The following is a 14,434-nucleotide window of genomic DNA, read 5'->3' on the forward strand; positions in this document are numbered from 1 at the left end:
TACAATTCGACTGTTATGTATTGTTGTGATATTTTTATCTACGGTTATTTCCCCGCCCATTCCATCACGAAACGATATGTAACATTTTAATCCCAGATTATCAAATAATTGTAAGATATTTTCCTGTATCCAAATTCTATCCTCGTCACGTTCTTCATCACAAGATATATAAACATCATATTTAAACTCATCTAGTACGTTACGTCTGAATTTAAATTTGAGATAATATATGGTTAATAACTCATATCTTAAATATATACAAATAACAATGATGATAATAACAATAACAAGTGATACTATTATTGGTATAATAATAATCTTAGATATGATTATCGGCCTACAATCTAAAATATCAATATTCATATCTTGTATTACAATATCTCTATTGTTTTCTACAGTACAAGTAATATTAAAACCATCTTTAATAAATTCTTTAGATTTAAGCCATTTAGACATCCAAACATTAGAACAATTGCAAATAAATATATTATTATCAATATCTAACTTAGATAATCTTAATTTCTGTATATTTTCTGGTAAATATTCAATACTATTATTATTCAGATTAAGATAATCCAGAGAATTAAGATTATCTATAGACTGAGGAGAGATAAATGTGATATTGTTATCTGATAAATCAAGGTGTACAACACTGTTCAGATACTTCCTGTTATCCAATCTATTTATAGAATTGTTATTAAAGTTCAAATAAAGATTTTTTCTACGAGGAACTTGAACAGGAAGTTCATTTAATCCTGAATTTTGACAGTCGATAAAAAATCGGGAAAATGCTGGTTGATCTTGACACAAACATCCTGGTGGGCATCTTTCTGTTACATTACAAACAAATTCTTCAAGTTCCATGTCCTTCAATAGTTTAACTTTCGGTTCAGAACAATTAATTTTATATCTTTTTAAAGGCGTCAATTTTATAAAAACTTTCACAATGACCATTAAATCATACATTTAACAGTCGCAAATCCAGGGTTGTGATGAAAGTTAAATCCCCAGTTTAGAAAATATCCCAGTCCGTTTGCAGTCGGATATCCCAGACTTTTCAGCACTTCAGTAAACCATATTTGAAATTTATTATATCTAAAGTAGACCATACCAGGTCCATGATTATCACCATCTTGTATCTTCCATCCCTTCTCATTTACAAGTTTACTGATTTGGTTATAGCTTACATCAAACCGACAGAATTTAAGTGTTATATTCAAAATTGACCAAACGTCTAATATGGTTAAATTATTATTTTTTAAATAAACTTTTTTTTATACTATTCAAATTCATATGAAAAACACCAGCTTCTATTGTTTTTATTTCATTGTACTCAAGTCTTATCACGCTTAACTTTGTCAATGAGTCAAATATTCCAGTTTTGAGAGTGGTGATTTTATAATATGATAAATCCAGATAAACCAATTCAGATAAATAGGATAAATTTGGAACTTCTGTGATCTTATTTTCCTTCATTGCTATAGATTTAATTTTCGGAAATTCACAGATATTTTCTGGTAATTTTGTTAAACAGGAATCTGTCTGGTCGATGAGATAACTATCATCATTAGAATTTATACCGGGTTCTATGATTCTACTCCTATTTGGTTCCTGGCAGTTTATGTCTAAAGATAACCCAATTAATCCGCTAGTATTATAACTACAATAGATTTAACTGCTATGTACGTCATTTAATCCAAACATTTTAACATAACATATTTTACTACAATAGGTCTATCAAATAGCGTTGGCTTAATAAAGCTCCGTTGTTAACGAACTCAGCGACAATGTTTGAATTAGGAATAATAGAATCAAACAGAATAGAAAGATAGCATACATCAAATTTATATATAGACAATGTCTTGGTTCCGGGTCTAAAAGTCAATGTGACATACACAACATCCACAAGAGCTAATTTCCTTCATATAACAACGGATCGAATTTAGAACCAGGCCATCGTTTCACGAATACGGGTTTTAACATTGTCTTATTTACCCGTACACTACGTTTTGTGGGCGTGTAAATGAGATTGGTTCCGATATCGTACCAGTGGTACAACTTCCTGTCTATCACGAGGATATTGTCTGAGGGTGTTCATTGAAATTTCTGTTACAACAGAAGAGATTATATGGAGCTTACAAATTCCATCCAGGTATATAACTAAAATTAAGCATATGAAGACCTTCGAATTTCAAACGACTTGCTCACATCCGAAACAAATTATCAGTTTTTATACGCCCACATGGAAATGTGCACGAATATTGCCGTCTCTCCTATCCGTCGGTCCATCGGTCCGTCAACATTTTTTGCGAATACAATGAAGATTACAGTTTTGATCTGATTTTAAGTTTGAATTTGACTATCTTTCGATGAACGGTTTTTGAGTTATTACCCTTGAATTAGGAAAACGCGTCAAAATTTGTATATGAACACATAAGAGACCACAGTTATCAACTGATTTTAATGAAATTTGGTGTGATCATTTACATTGTTGACTTCTTGGACATGTTCTTATTTGATGATACTTCGATGAACGGTCTTTGAGTTATTGCCCTTTTCTCAGGAAAACGTGTCTAAATTTGTTTGTGAACACATTAAATACTACAGTTTTCAATTAATTTTAATGAAACATGTATATTGATGAGATGTTTTGTTGTATTTGGGTTATTTAAATTGATTTTAAAAAATTTAGTAACTGGCAGTAAATATATATATCATTGAATTCAAACTAATAAAATTTCATACTTTAGTAACTAAAGACTGGTTTATTATTTCTGACAGCTGTTAGTGGGCGTATGTTACCTTGCCTGGAATGCTAACTTGCCCGTTTTATTTGATAATTTTATCCAAGAATGTTATATTTAGGCCTATTGATTTTTGAGCAAAGAATTTCGCATCGATAACTTAACGAGACGGGCGTTTGTGCGTAAGTGTAACAGATTCAATGGAGATCGCCATTTTCAGTCACTATCCTTTACTCCTGGATAAATTCAGTTGTGGAGTATACTGTCATTTTCTGTAAAACCTAATTGAGAGACAGAATATAGAACTTGATTTAATTTTAAAAAGTGTGAGTTTGAAAAGTTTGACCGTTGGATAGCATGAAAGATTTCATTTGTATAATGAGTCCTATTTCTGTATTCTACACTACAAACACACACCTTACACAAACTGAAATTAGGTATACATTATTCAGTATATTCATGGACCAAGTATAAACCTGTCATGCATGTCAACTTGTGAAATTTTCATACTACCTACATTGATAATTAACATTCCTATTTTGACACTTGCATCACATTTGAAATAAGATATAGGACAAGATATAATGTAGAACCAATGTATAGGCTACATCCACTTTCTCAATCATACCATTTAGTGAGTGATTGGGTGATGTTCTATATACAATTCATAATGTACATAAACTTCATTCAGTTAGGTTAGACTTAGAATTGTGTCGTTTCTGTTATGATAACTATATTGGATTTTAAGATCTAAAGATAATATATATAGATTTATATGATATTTCACCATGCCAATAATTATTTCAATAATCTAATGTAGCTATCGGTACTCTTGCTCCTAAAGATAGACCTAACCTAAAATTCAATATCTCGAAGAAATAAGCCTTGTAAATGTTGTGTAAGTCAGATTGACTTTGGGAATTACCATAGTCTTTCTATACATCTTTTCTGTTTGATTTTATTTTATTCACTTTTGGCCTTATCGCTAAATTCGCAAACAAAGAAGTGTTAAACATATAAAAGCCATTGCTCTTTGATTAGGTCTTTATAGCAGTATTGTAGTGTGGTCTAAATGTGTTAAAATGCATACAGTAGTTAAATTATTGTTAAATGAAGAAAAATGTCGTACTGTTATGGATTAAGGATTTTATTAATCTCAATTCTGATTTCGATGCTTGCTGCAGATTATCCTTATTGTGGAAATGATTGTTCGACCAACCCATGCTCCTGCTGTATTTATGACACTAGCGGATTAATTGAGTTATCTTTGGACGTAAACTGCCAGGAACCAAATAGGAGTAGAATCATAGAACCAGGTATAAATTCTAACGATGATAGTTATCTCATCTACCAGATAGATTCCTGTTTAACAAAATTACCAGAAAATATCTGTGAATTTCCAAAAATTAAATCTATAGTAATCAAGGAAAATAAGATCACAGAAGTTCCAAATTTATCCTGTTTATCTGAATTGGTTTATCTGGATTTATCATATAATAAAATCACCACTCTCAAAACTGGAATATTTGACTCATTGACAAAGTTAAGCGTGATAAGACTTCAGTACAATGAAATAAAAACAATAGAAGCTGGTGTTTTTCATATGAATTTGAATAGTATAAAAAAAGTTGATTTAAATAATAACAAATTAACCAAATTAGACGTTTGGTCATTTTTCAATATAACACATAAATTCTGTCGGTTTAATGTAAGCTATAACCAAATCAACCAACTGATAAACGAGAAGGGAAGAAAGATACAAACACAAACAAACGATGTTCATGGACCTGGTTTCGTTGACTTTCGTCATAATCATCTTCAAATATGGATTATTGAAGTAATGAAAAGTTTGGGGTTTCCGACTGCAAGGAAACTGGGATATTTTCTACTATGGGGATTTGACTTCCGTGACAACCCCTGGATTTGTGACTGTGTATTGTATGATATAATGTCTATTGTGAAAAATTTTAAAACATTGATATCAAGAAACTATTTTCAAGTTTATTGCTCTGAACCTAGAGTTGAATTATTTTTTGATATGGAACTTGAAGAATTTGTTTGTAATGTAACAGAAAGATGCCCACCAGGATGTTTGTGTCAAGATCAACCAGCATTTAAACGATTTTTTATTGACTGTCAAAATTCGGGATTAAATGAACTTCCTGTTCATCTTCCTCGTAGAAAAAATCTTCATTTGAACTTTAATAACAATTCTATAAATAGATTGGATAACAGGAAGTATCTGAAAAGTGTTGAACACCTTGATTTATCAGATAACAATATCACATTTATCTCTCCTCAGTCTATAGATAATCTTAATTCTCTGGATTATCTTAATCTGAATAATAATAGTATTGAATATTTACCAGAAAATATACAGAAATTAAGATTATCTAAGTTAGATATTGATAATAATGTATTTATCTGCAATTGTTCTAATGTTTGGATGTCTAAATGGCTTAAATCTAAAGAATTTATTAAAGATGGTTCTAATATTACTTGTACTGTAGAAAACAATAGAGATATTGTAATACAAGACATGAATATTGATATTTTAGATTGTAGGCCGATAATCATATCTAAGATTATTATCATACCAATAATAGTATCACTTGTTATTGTTATTATCATCATTGTTATTTGTATATATTTAAGATATGAGTTATTAACCATATATTATCTCAAATTTAAATTCAGACGTCACGTACTAGATGAGTTTAAATATGATGTTTATATATCTTGTGATGAAGAACGTGACGAGGATAGAATTTGGATACAGGAAAATATCTTACAATTATTTGATAATCTGGGATTAAAATGTTACATATCGTTTCGTGATGGAATGGGCGGGGAAATAACCGTAGATAAAAATATCACAACAATACATAACAGTCGAATTGTACTAGTACTGGCGTCTGATACATATATTACTAACTCTAAAAACATGATCGAATTCAATGAAATATATCATCAAACAATATCAAATAAAAATAGGGAATTAATTCTAATCAAACGTGGATTATTTCAATCATCTAAAATAAAGAATGGATATATAAGATCTTTATTTCGTTTGAAATTATATTTATATTCAAACGATGAAAATCTCACAAAGAAAATGATCAAAAGTATGAATCTGAAGTTTTTAAATCTATAGCGGTGTTTTGAGATAAATAATTCATGTCCTAGAATAATTTCTGACTGATTTCTACAAGATGTAAGATATGAGTAAGAAATTATGTCTGTACAAAATAGACATACAATACATCTTTATTCATTGTTTTTTTTTTTATCCATTTCTTTTTTTGACTTGCTTAGCCATACTTTTGTCATGTCCCCCTTTTTAAGTGTCATATTATAGCTTGAAGTAATATAGGCCTGTTTGAACGAGTATTGTGAAATGATCGACAAATAACATGCATGTTTGAACCTATAAGCATTAGCACAATTTTGGGTGAGAATTACTATTCTTGTCACGTGTCTTTGCTCACTATAATTTATATTAAATAAAAGTTTTATTCAAATCATTATTATTTTGTATTTTATTTTCAAATATAAATACAAAAAGTTTCCGCGTATTAGGCTATACACACGTCTGTTCATGCTATACTACTGCATCGTGTGAATATGTGACTGTTTAGCGACTGTGTTTAAACCATATGGTATACACTGTAGCTGAAATTCAGCTAACATTTAAATTGTCACTTTTCCTGATAATAATGTTTTTGTCATATTTTATTTTAGATTTCCATTCAAAATTGGTGAGATTGTTTTTCTCATTTGACTTTTATCATTTGCCTTATTATCAGGAAAAGTGACAGTTGCTGCATCATTCAATCGCATTGACTACATTTTTTAAATTGAAAAACAGTTGAACAATCCTAATCCAAAACTTGATACACTTATTTTTATGGACACTGCACAAATATAGCCTATATTTAGATGAATTAAGTTGGTGTAAGTGTGTGCTATCACCCAAGGATGAACCCTATTGAAAATAAAAAAAAATAAAAACATTAATTGTATGAGTTATTGCCCTTGTTCTTGAAAACGCGTTCAATTTTAGCTTGTAAACCGGTGGGTGTAAAATTCCGAATTCCCGAACTGGGTCCGAATTGGGTCAGAAAAGACAAAAAAAGGTGGTGGCAATATTCGGGAATCAAAATATTCAATACAGTCGAGTAACCTAATTTCGTGGAAACCTATTATTCGTGGATTTCCGAAAATAATTAATAATTTACATGAGCGACCTTGCGCGACCTCCGCATTAGTTTGTTTTGATGAACATGGGTTTTCTCTACAATATCAGCTAGTAGAATGAATCCAGTAGTTTCAAGCAAGATAAAGTGTAATAATGTATACTTCAACAAATACAAAATGGCGGATTTCACTTATTACCAAACGTCACCATTTTTTATCGGCCGAATTTCCTTATAATCCCAAGCGGTAATCAGAATTCCAAGTGTCGTCTGCTAGAATATAGTCCAACAATTGAAGTCACGTGATCAACTAGTGGATTTCGTGTCAGCAGAAAATTTCTATGGAACACAAAGTGGACCATATTCTTATTTTGTTTCAGTGACTTTTAGCAATAAATCACGCTACGTATCTTATTTTGTCAGTCATTATTTTTTTTAAAATCATGGTTCTTTGAAGGAATTGTCACTAGTTAAAATGAATTGATATTAAAGATAAATATTAAGAGAAGTTAATTATACCACCCGGTATCCATACAACGTGTTTTTCTAGACTTATTTATAGATCAAACATTGTACACGAAAATAGGTGAGGCATTCTGCCGCCGTTGCCGAGTTGGTTGCTCATGAAATATTGGTCAAAGTGAAGGATTCATAAAGAAAATCGAAATAAACCAATTTTAATTATTTTGTAGAATATCTGAGGAAACATCTAAGGCATAAAATTTTTTTTTCGTTTTTTTAACTTTGACGAAATTCGGTGTTGAATCCTTATATCCACGAAAATAGGTTACACCACTGTACATCAAAAAACGTATATTTTTAAAAGCTTTTATTTAGTCAAATCACAATTTCTTTCTTTATTTTTCGTGTACACCGTGTTAGTTTATAATAATGCCGTCTATGAATTGATATTTTTGATTTTTGATAAATATAATCGCTATTATTCAATGGACACTTTTTGTGATCGAACGCGTCTTCCCATTATCTCCCTTGAATAACAACCATGTCAAGGTGACAACACAGTGGGAGATTTAAATCTAAATAGCTACCAAAAGTTTGAACTCTTGGTTCTTGCTGTTTCCCACAACCAGGCAACATCTTACCTACCCTTGTCTGTTCCCATTCAGAAAATGTGTTGGTCGATAAGGGGGATGCGGGAGAAGATTGGAAACACACCTCTACAGCTACGTGGCATTTTAGTGAAAACCTGTTACAGACGTTTTAGGGAATCACACTCACAGTCGGATTCAACTACTATACTCCTCCATGCTATATTCACAGAGATATGTCTAGAAAAAAAGAGCTGCTAAGCCTAACTGGTCGCACATGTAAATACTAATGTGAAAAGGAAAGTGACTTAAGTCACAAAGTTTTATGCCAATGTGAATGATGGGAACAGGCTGACATGCGGTGGGTTCGTTTTGCCGCATCGTGCCCAACTTCACAAAAACGACTTGCTAAACGAAACTAAAGGTTTCTGATAAAATCCGGAATGGCCACCGGCTAACATGCAGTGAGTAAGACGGTATCATTATAAATTAGCACTGTGTACATGAAAAATAAAGAAAAAAATATTTTGATTTGACCAAATGAAAGCTTTTAAGAACTGTAGAAGGCACAAATCTTGACGGATTTAAATGAAACTTGGTATGAGTGTTTGTAATCACCAAAGGATGAACCCTATTGAAAATCAGAATAATCGAAAAATAATTAGGATGAGCTATTATTGTTCTTGAAAACGCGAAAACTTTTAGCTCGTAAACGCTCAGGAAAGTTATTGACAGATTTTCATGAAACTTCGTGTGAGTGTTTACTGACACTTTAGGATGAACCCTATTGAAAATCAGAAAAATTGAAAAATCATTGGTTTGAATTATTGCCCTTGTTCTTGAAAATTCGTTCAAACACTCTTGTCCTAGAAGGCAAAACATGGTGTGAGTGTATTTAATCATCCAAAGATGAACCCTAAGAAAAATCGAAAAATATTAGTGCCTTTGTTCTTAAAAACGCTTTCAAGTTTTAGCCAACACTCTGGAAGGCCCAATTCTTGACAGATTTTGCTGAAACTATTCAGTATCGCCTCAAAAAGTTTACCGTTTAGCCCCTTCCTCACGATATATTTCACTTTTAATTTTGAATTAAAAACATTAATTTTCACCTAGGTGAAAATTAAAGTTTTTAATTCAAAATAAAAAGTGGAAAATGTCGTATGTGAGCCACCGTACCTTCCTTCTTCACCCCTCATTTCATATTAGTCCACACAAGACTGTGGGTTTATGTCTGGTCCAACTTGTTACAGTTACAGATAGACAGCCCTGTCGCCAGTAACAATTTGAAGACTTCAAGGTAAAGAGAACTCATTTCTGACGATATTGAGGTACCAAAAAATAAAAATCTATATTTTTTGATTTTTTACAAAGACACTGTAATTGAATCAATCTCGGCTGAACTGAAGGTTTTGGTGGGGCTTATTTTCACTTGCTGGGGCCCAGCCCCCCACGGCTTTCACGCAATCGGTGGGGCTGCAGATAGGGTTCCCCATTTTCAATGATATGGTCAGGGGGTTGTCATCTGGTTTTGCGATGAGACAATAAAATCAAGGTCTAAAATGCAATAGTGCATTTTTAAGATTCCAAAGCAGTTGGGAAGGGGAAAATTGAAAATAAGGGCCAAAATCAAAAGGGGACGAAATTCTGGCCCCTTGGAGAACAAAGAGAACTAAATGACACTGACACAATTGAACAAGTGAAGGGAAGAAACGATATGTTTTAGTATTACCAATATTTCAATAATAAATAATGAAAACATTAATGCTGTAGTCCAGTAAATCTGATACAAAAGTAGAAATAATTCCTGTCAATGCCTTTAAGATTGTAGTAACCCTAGTGATAATGAAATTATGCAATGAAATATAGTGATGCGGTATCACATGTATTTTTTTGGATATTAGATGAAAATTGATTTATGAGACACAATAATAACAAAAAAGGGGTATAATCCTTAAAATACTGCTTGAAAGGAATGCTGAATGGTTTACTAATAAAAAATACTGAAAGCTCTTGTATGGGTAAATAAAAGATCACACGGTAAAAATAGTTTTTTTTAGAGCTTTACTTTAGTGTCTCTATTATGCAAATTAGCAGCAAATTAGCAAGTCATTTCAGTACGAACAGCTGAAGGAGCACTGTGTATTTTACTAGCAACTATTTCATTTGTCCAATCTGAATCAGAATCAGAACTCACTTCTCGCACTGTTTTATAAAATGCTAATTGATTATTTGAGTTATCAATGCACCTTCTCTGTCCTATTTTATAAGTTTTCTTTCTCCCTGATTTTAAAGTAGAAAATTGTATACTGGTTCTCGGTGGATGAGGACTGATATGATGATTACTAGAACTTCTTTCTAAACTAGCAATTTTATCATGATGTGTATGAACAGTTTCTGTCTGAAATCTTTGTGACATAGACAACATATCTATTTCTTTTTGTTTCTCAGCTAATTCACCTCTCAATTCTGCAATGATTTGACTTTGCTCAGAAACTTGTGCCGAAAGTTCTACAACAAGGTTTCTTCTATCACTCAAATTCCCCTTAGATTCATCTTCTGAACTAACTCTGAGATTTGGTGTTTTAGATTGTTTTAATTGCACTGTCATATCTTTGTTTGATTGTTTGAGTTGATTAACTTCTTCAAGCATTTCAAGTTTTTGAATTTGAGAACTTTGTTGTGCTTCATTTAATTTTGCTGTTAGAATTTTCACTTTACGCCTATGTTTCACTCTCAGTTTTTGAAACTCTGATTTAATTTCCTCCAATTCTGTCTGAAGGTTAGATATCTGTTCATTTTTAGCATCATCTTCCACTTCTGGTTCTTCTGATATTACCGTCAGTTTACTGCAATTCAGCGATTCTTTGAGACTTTGCACCTGATCTTCAAGATCTAGGTTGTGACTGTGGGCACGAGCAAGATCGGTTTCCAAATTCTTAACCTCTAACTCCAAATCCTTGACTGGCTTGAATTGTGAGACTTCATCAGTAGCAGGTGCTTCCTTTCCCGACCAATTGACATCTTTTTCAGACCCACCAATCACACTTATTGGGGTAACAGAATTGGGACGCTCACTAGATAACAAAACCATTACACCATTATCATTTTCATTATTTTTAAGGATGATATGATCATCAAACTGATGGGTTTTGTTTGTTATCGTCGAAGATGGCGATGGTGCCTCTGAATTTTGACAGTGGACTTTCGAGTTCTTTAAGACAACCGATTGGCCTTGATTTACATGGCTACTAGAAGCAGATCCCATTATCCTTTTTTTTACAATGGCATTCTAATTGAAATCCATTAAACCTTCGAATATTTCCAAGTTAGTGAATTAAATTTAATTGTTTTCTTTTTCATAGCAACAAAAGCGTCATCTACCAAAGTAATTTCTCACACAGAAGAGCTCTCGCAAGGGAAGTAATGTGGCAAAGTTTTACGGATTAGTTTTGATATGTTGGTCTAATTTGTCCAAAGAAAGAGACCCGAATATTTGGCTGTATTGAATTATCTTGATTTGGTATTTATCAATGGTAAGTAAAGATAACCTTCCTTTGTAATGCCAATCCTTTGTAAAGTAGACTTTGTAAATTCTAACATCAGAAATTGATAAGATGCAGCTATATGGATTTTAATCCGTAATCCGGAAGTAACAAAACAAAATGGTGGCGAAAATTTCAAACAAACCATTTCCCCTAAGTTTTGTTCCGTTTTACAGTTAATTTACCTACGAAAATGTCAAAATATTAGGTAATCATGTTTCCATATTAGAGTTTTCAAAGTAAGAGATATTTCAGCCATGCATAAGGACATCACTTTCAAATTCTAATAAGATAATCCGGTTGTAAACATTTCATTTCCTGTCACGACATGTTTAATTATGTTTATGTTATTTCCATTTATTTTCCATTTAGATGAAATAGATAAACCTAATACATTCATGGAAATTAGAATAGACCTTCTGTAACGATAGAAAAAAACCCCAAAAACCTATTATGCTGTAAATTTGCCTTTAGGGTTAGTAACTGGTCAAAGAGGCAAATTAGATTAAAAGGGAAGTTTGCACCATTTTTGGGGGGTTGATTTGACTCTTGACTCAAAAGTACTAAAAAGGTAATAATTTGCTTAATTCCTTCAAAGATATCTCAAACAAGGATTACTTTTCCTATTTCTATAAATGTCTTTTTTTATTATGGCAGTGTCCGAAGAAAAGACGTCTTGTCTTTTCAACTTTTGAACGCATATAATTCTGGACACACATGGATTTGCATTTCAATGGTGGTCTGTGCACACTCTTACAGTCGAGTAACCTAATTTCGTGGAAACCTATTATTCGTGGATTTCCGGAAAGGATTAATAATTTACATGAGCGACCTTGCGCGTCCTCCGCATTAGTTTGTTTTGATAAACATGGGTTTTCTCTATAATATCAGCTAGTAGAATGAATCCAGTAGTTTCAAGCAAGGTAAAATGTATTAATGTATACGTTGACAAATACAAAATAGCAGATTTCACTTATTACCAAACGTCACCATTTTTTATCGGCCAAATTATCTTATAATCCCAAGCGGTAATCGGAATTCCAAGTGTCGTCTGCTAGAATGTAGTCCAACGAATGAAATCACGTGATCAACTAGCGGATTCTGTGTCAGCAGAAAATTTCTATGGAACACAAAGTGGACCATTTTCTTATGTTGTTTCAGTGACTTTTAGCAATAAATCATGCTATGTATCTTATTTTGTTAGTCACTATTTTTTTTTTAAATCGTGGTTCTTTGAAGGAATTGTCACTAGTTATAATGAATTGATAACGAAAATAGGTGACGCATTCTGCCGCCGTTCCCGAGTTGGTTGCTCATGAAATATGGGTCAAAGTGAAGGATTCATTAAGAAAATCGAAATAAATCAATTTCTATTATTTTGTAGAATATCTGAGGAAACATCTAAGACATAAATTTTTTTTTTCGTTTTTTTAACTTTGACGAAATTCGGTGTTGAATCCTTATATCCACGAAAATAGGTTACACCACTGTACTGATTGCCTTGGCTAAAATATTCCTGTTTTTGAGACCAAGATAAGATCGGTAAAAAAAATAGCGCATTTATCACTTTAAGTACGGGTATTAAGTTATGCAATCATGGCATAGTTGTGAACTGTAATCCTGAAGGAGGTTGGCTAGTCAACACCACTAAAAATTAGTATTTTTGTACCTTCATGGTAGCATTAGTTTTTCCTCTGAAGTTACTCAATATTGATGCCCACACTAACTTACAGTTAACGTCATTGTTTAATGATTTTAAAATCCTTGCAGAACACAGTTAATAGCTGACGGGAACAAATCCTATATTGCCGTCACCCATTTTAGCCCGCAAACACTATAGCATAATTCTTGATAGATTTTGACAAATCTTGGTAAAATGGTAAGGATGAAGCCTGTCGAAAATCAGAATAATCAAAAAATATTTAGTATGAGTTCTTGTTCTTAAAAACGCGTTCCAATTTTAGCCTGTAGACACTCTAGAAAACTCAATTCTTGACAGAGATTGACGAAACTTGGTCATATTATTCAGTATTGCCTGAATATTTCATATTGGTAACTGTTACTGTACTGCCAAATATTTTTATTCAAAATCAAAGTTGTGAGTGGGCATATATTATATGACTTTAAGCCATGATGCACGCAGCTCTTTGCATAGCATCTCTTTACAAAGCAGTCCATCTGTTGGTTGGTTCACATTTACTAATTAACAATTTTTATACTACTTTTTCAGTATTCAACTTGCTACCAGATACTTGAATTTCAGCTAGGTTTGGGAGTTAAATCCCCTATTCTGGAATAGATTATTATGAATGTAAAGAGAACAACTTGAATGTTAAGGCACTTTGAAACTTGATATCATGGTGAATTTAAGAGTGTGGTGGCTACCCGAGTCATTGTCATTTTGAGTTAACTATTGACTACTATAGGATATATAAAGGTCTTGATCTTAATGTATTAAAGATGATATCATCCTAACTTAATCTACCAAAATGTTCTGACATGACTTATTTAAGATTTGAAAGATAGCCATACCATAAAAAAAAATACATAGTTTAGTTTTATTTATATTGAATTGTATGGTTAAAATGGTTTCAACTTTTTAGCTACCATCAAAAGGAAGATTCAGAAAGCTGAGATGATACTTATTTTCTTTGGTTGGTTGGTTGGTAGATGACAAATTAACGTTCGCTTCCAGCGGCTGCTGATATCGCAAACTAGGTAGTTGTTGGTAGTCGTAGTAGTTGGTAGTTGGATTGGATCAAATTGGATGATTCGGTGTTGTTGGTTTGGTTGTTGATTCTTCGTTAGATCTGGTCGGGTCGAATGACATGGCGGTGAAACTCGGCCCTGAATGGTGTGGCGTGAGTTACTCGGTCTCCTTCATTCTTCCAAACTCTTTCTGA

The 14,434-nt window shown here is 32.4% G+C and overlaps 1 protein-coding gene across 1 annotated transcript; it reads left to right on the forward strand.

Annotated features, from left to right (window-relative positions):
* Positions 1–3,864: 3,864 nt before the first annotated feature.
* Positions 3,865–5,898, forward strand: LOTGIDRAFT_154137 (hypothetical protein; the record flags this gene model as incomplete). Its single annotated transcript, XM_009061855.1, has 1 exon — positions 3,865–5,898. The coding sequence occupies one exon, from the start codon at positions 3,865–3,867 to the stop codon at positions 5,896–5,898; it is 2,034 nt and encodes a 677-aa protein (XP_009060103.1).
* Positions 5,899–14,434: the final 8,536 nt, after the last annotated feature.

This window comes from Lottia gigantea, assembly GCF_000327385.1.
Source record: "Lottia gigantea unplaced genomic scaffold LOTGIsca_5, whole genome shotgun sequence".
Taxonomy (NCBI): domain Eukaryota; kingdom Metazoa; phylum Mollusca; class Gastropoda; family Lottiidae; genus Lottia; species Lottia gigantea.